The sequence below is a fragment of the Seriola dumerili genome, unplaced genomic scaffold (genome assembly GCF_002260705.1).
Source record: "Seriola dumerili isolate Sdu_G_001 unplaced genomic scaffold, Sdu_1.0 BDQW01000081.1, whole genome shotgun sequence".
NCBI classification, from domain to species: Eukaryota; Metazoa; Chordata; class Actinopteri; order Carangiformes; family Carangidae; genus Seriola; species Seriola dumerili.
This window is the reverse complement of record NW_019174336.1, coordinates 2,786,905-2,790,034: the sequence shown is the minus strand read 5'-3', so window position 1 is coordinate 2,790,034 and position 3,130 is coordinate 2,786,905. Positions and strand designations below refer to the sequence as shown.

The window sequence follows — 3,130 nt, the reverse complement described above, 5'->3', positions numbered from 1 at the left end:
TGTAAATGGTAAATGAACTTGCACTTATATAGCGCTTTTCTAGTCTCTTCTAGTCTTACTGACCACTCAATGATACAATATTTGCCACATCACCCATTCAGTTTTCTAAAATAAAGCAGCTTGTATAAAAAATTTAAAAGGTACTTTTTCCTTGTAGGTAATGAACTCACGCTGGAACACAGAACACATTTTCACACAACATACGTTTTCTTTTCTTTCAAAACAAACCTTTTTACTTTTTCCTTTAGGTAATGAGGTCACACAGGATCACAGTTTTTGACTTCACCAAAAGGATGCCTCCTTATTTGTCTCTGATCCACCAGACACAGCAGCTTGGTATCACCACCCGGTTCCTGGTTCCCTGATGTCCATGTTGCCAGATGGTGAGCTGGGGGTATGCACTGTAACCATATCTATTTATAGGCCAAAAGTAGGCCTTCTGCACCCAAGGCCTGCTCACACAGTGGCATATTTACTGCTGCTGCAAGATATGCAGATCGTGCCCTACGGAGGGAACAAATTTTCCATGAGTATATAGATTTATTTGCAGAGTGATGAGTACTTATTGGGACGCCTTAGGCTACCAGGGGCTGTCCTCGTGGACCTTTGTGATTGTTTGTACAAGTCAGCACTACGGAGCCATACAAGACGGTCTAACCCTGGGAGCTGGGAGACAGGGTGGGCATATCACAGCCGTCATATGCCATTAGGGGTAGCAACTTCCGGTTCAATTGTAGTGCCCTCCGGATATATATAGTGTATAGTCAAGCTCGCATGTATACTCATACACTCCTCACGTTATGCTTACATGTGTATATGTATTTGTGTGTATGCACGTGGCTGGTTTATTATATGAAGTGAATGAGATGTTCCTCTTGTTGTCACCGTGTATCATTACTGTAGTTGTTGTGTTGTGCAGGTTGTTGAGAGACGGGAGGAGCTGCTCTTTGTGAGAGGTGAGTATGTGGCTCTTAAAAGAGCCTTTGAGTGTCGCTGAGTTCAGCGGCTTTACTTGGACTTGGCGGTCTTCTCCGTCTTCTTGGGCAGCAGAACAGCCTGGATGTTGGGCAGCACGCCTCCCTGAGCGATGGTCACTCCGCCCAGGAGTTTGTTGAGCTCCTCGTCGTTGCGGACGGCCAGCTGCAGGTGGCGGGGGATGATACGGGTCTTCTTGTTGTCGCGGGCGGCGTTTCCAGCCAGCTCCAGGATCTCAGCGGTCAGGTACTCCAGCACCGCCGCCAGGTAGACGGGGGCGCCGGCACCCACACGCTGCGCGTAGTTTCCTTTGCGCAGCAGCCTGTGAACACGGCCGACCGGGAACTGGAGCCCGGCCCGGGAGGAGCGGGTCTTGGCCTTAGCTCTGGCTTTTCCACCGGTTTTGCCGCGTCCGCTCATTTTCAGGATCTTTTCTCTACAGTGTCGACTCAGAGAAAGTGTGGCGCAAACAGCAACAGCCTCGCTTATATGTCCGCGGAGAGCGCGGGACGGTTCCCGCCAGACCAACCAGAGAAGAGGCTCCAGCAGAGCAGCAGAGGGCGGCCCGCTCTGGACTTTCCACACAGCTTCAGAGCACTGTGGTCCAATAAGCAGCCGAGGATCAGGCGGGCTGGTCGCTCCTCTGGGCGGCGCTGAGCTCCAGGAGGAGCCCCGCACCAATCAGGACCCGGGGGTGTGAAGCAGCGTCACCGTGTCACAGCCGGCCCCACGGTTTAAGAGCCGAGGGTCGCTGGTTCCTCTCCTACTTTTCTCCTGCTCTGAGAACCAAGAAGCAAGATGGCGAGAACCAAGCAGACCGCTCGTAAATCCACCGGAGGCAAAGCCCCCAGGAAGCAGCTGGCCACCAAGGCTGCCCGTAAGAGCGCCCCGGCCACCGGCGGCGTGAAGAAGCCTCACCGTTACAGGCCCGGTACCGTGGCTCTGAGAGAGATCCGTCGCTACCAGAAATCCACCGAGCTGCTGATCCGCAAGCTGCCCTTCCAGCGCCTGGTCCGAGAAATCGCTCAGGACTTCAAGACCGACCTGCGCTTCCAGAGCTCCGCTGTCATGGCTCTGCAGGAGGCCAGCGAGGCTTACCTGGTCGGCCTGTTCGAGGACACCAACCTGTGCGCCATCCACGCCAAGAGGGTCACCATCATGCCCAAGGACATCCAGCTGGCCCGCCGCATCCGCGGAGAGAGAGCTTAGACTCTGCTGCTGCTCCTCTAAACACAATAACGGCTCTTTTAAGAGCCACTCACTCTGCTCTCAACAGCAAAGTCCTCTGCTGCTCCCACTGTTCACTGCCGTCAACACATGCTGTTGTAATAGCAAAGATTAACTCTTCTCTCATGTTTACCTAAATTGCTGATAGACACTCTCCAGTAAAGACCCACAGGATAAAAAACTAAGACCCTTCATATCACATGGGAGTTAAATGTTGATTACAGCAGCACATTCCTCTCCTGAGCCAGCAGGGGGAGCCATACCTGCTCTGCCACAATCACCACTTTTTCGTAGGCCCCTTAATAGTTAGTGAGTATTCACAGGCTTAAACACAAACGGTCAGATTCTTATCCTCCTCATTACACACGGATTCAACCTAACAGTTACTGTAAGGTAGCAGCAGTGTGGAGGCAGCTGGGGTCAAACCTCTGCACAAAGGTGGCCCCACTGATCATTATCTTCCATTAAGTCAGATCTCTCCCTGCAAAGATACTTGAAACTTAGGAAGAAAATAAACATTTTGGGCAGTGGACCTCTGCCACCAATCTGGCATGCAGCCCCCCCGCTTTTTTTCTTGCTAATTTCTTCAGTCTTACAAACCCCTACGTTAGTAACTGCTTGAGTCTGGGAGCACTACCTGCCCCCTGGTAAGTTGAGCCTAGGTGTTACACTGCCTGTAACCACTGATCAACTGTATTTACACACAACTGGAAATGCCCCCCTGCCCTTCATCCTGGGTCAGTGGGCTCACCATATTCTGGAGTACCAATAAACTCACACCACTACAGCAAACTATAGAGTAAAGACTTAGTTAATTTTCTTCAGCATAACTGGTTGACAGCAGCTTTGTACATGTTTGTAATGCTTTCAAAACCGATGTAGGCATGCTAGAATTTGATAGGCTGAAAGGGAGATTATGATTATTATG

At 51.1% G+C, this 3,130-nt stretch overlaps 1 protein-coding gene and 1 pseudogene across 1 annotated transcript; one reads left to right on the top strand and one right to left on the bottom strand.

Annotated features, from left to right (window-relative positions):
* Positions 1–1,008: 1,008 nt before the first annotated feature.
* LOC111221129 (histone H2A-like) lies at positions 1,009–1,395 on the bottom strand. The gene has a single exon (XM_022744466.1). It carries the CDS (start codon positions 1,393–1,395, stop codon positions 1,009–1,011), a length of 387 nt encoding a protein of 128 aa, XP_022600187.1.
* Positions 1,396–1,770: 375 nt separating this feature from the next.
* The window catches only part of LOC111221117, a 7,997-nt pseudogene continuing 6,637 nt past the window's right edge, over positions 1,771–3,130 (top strand).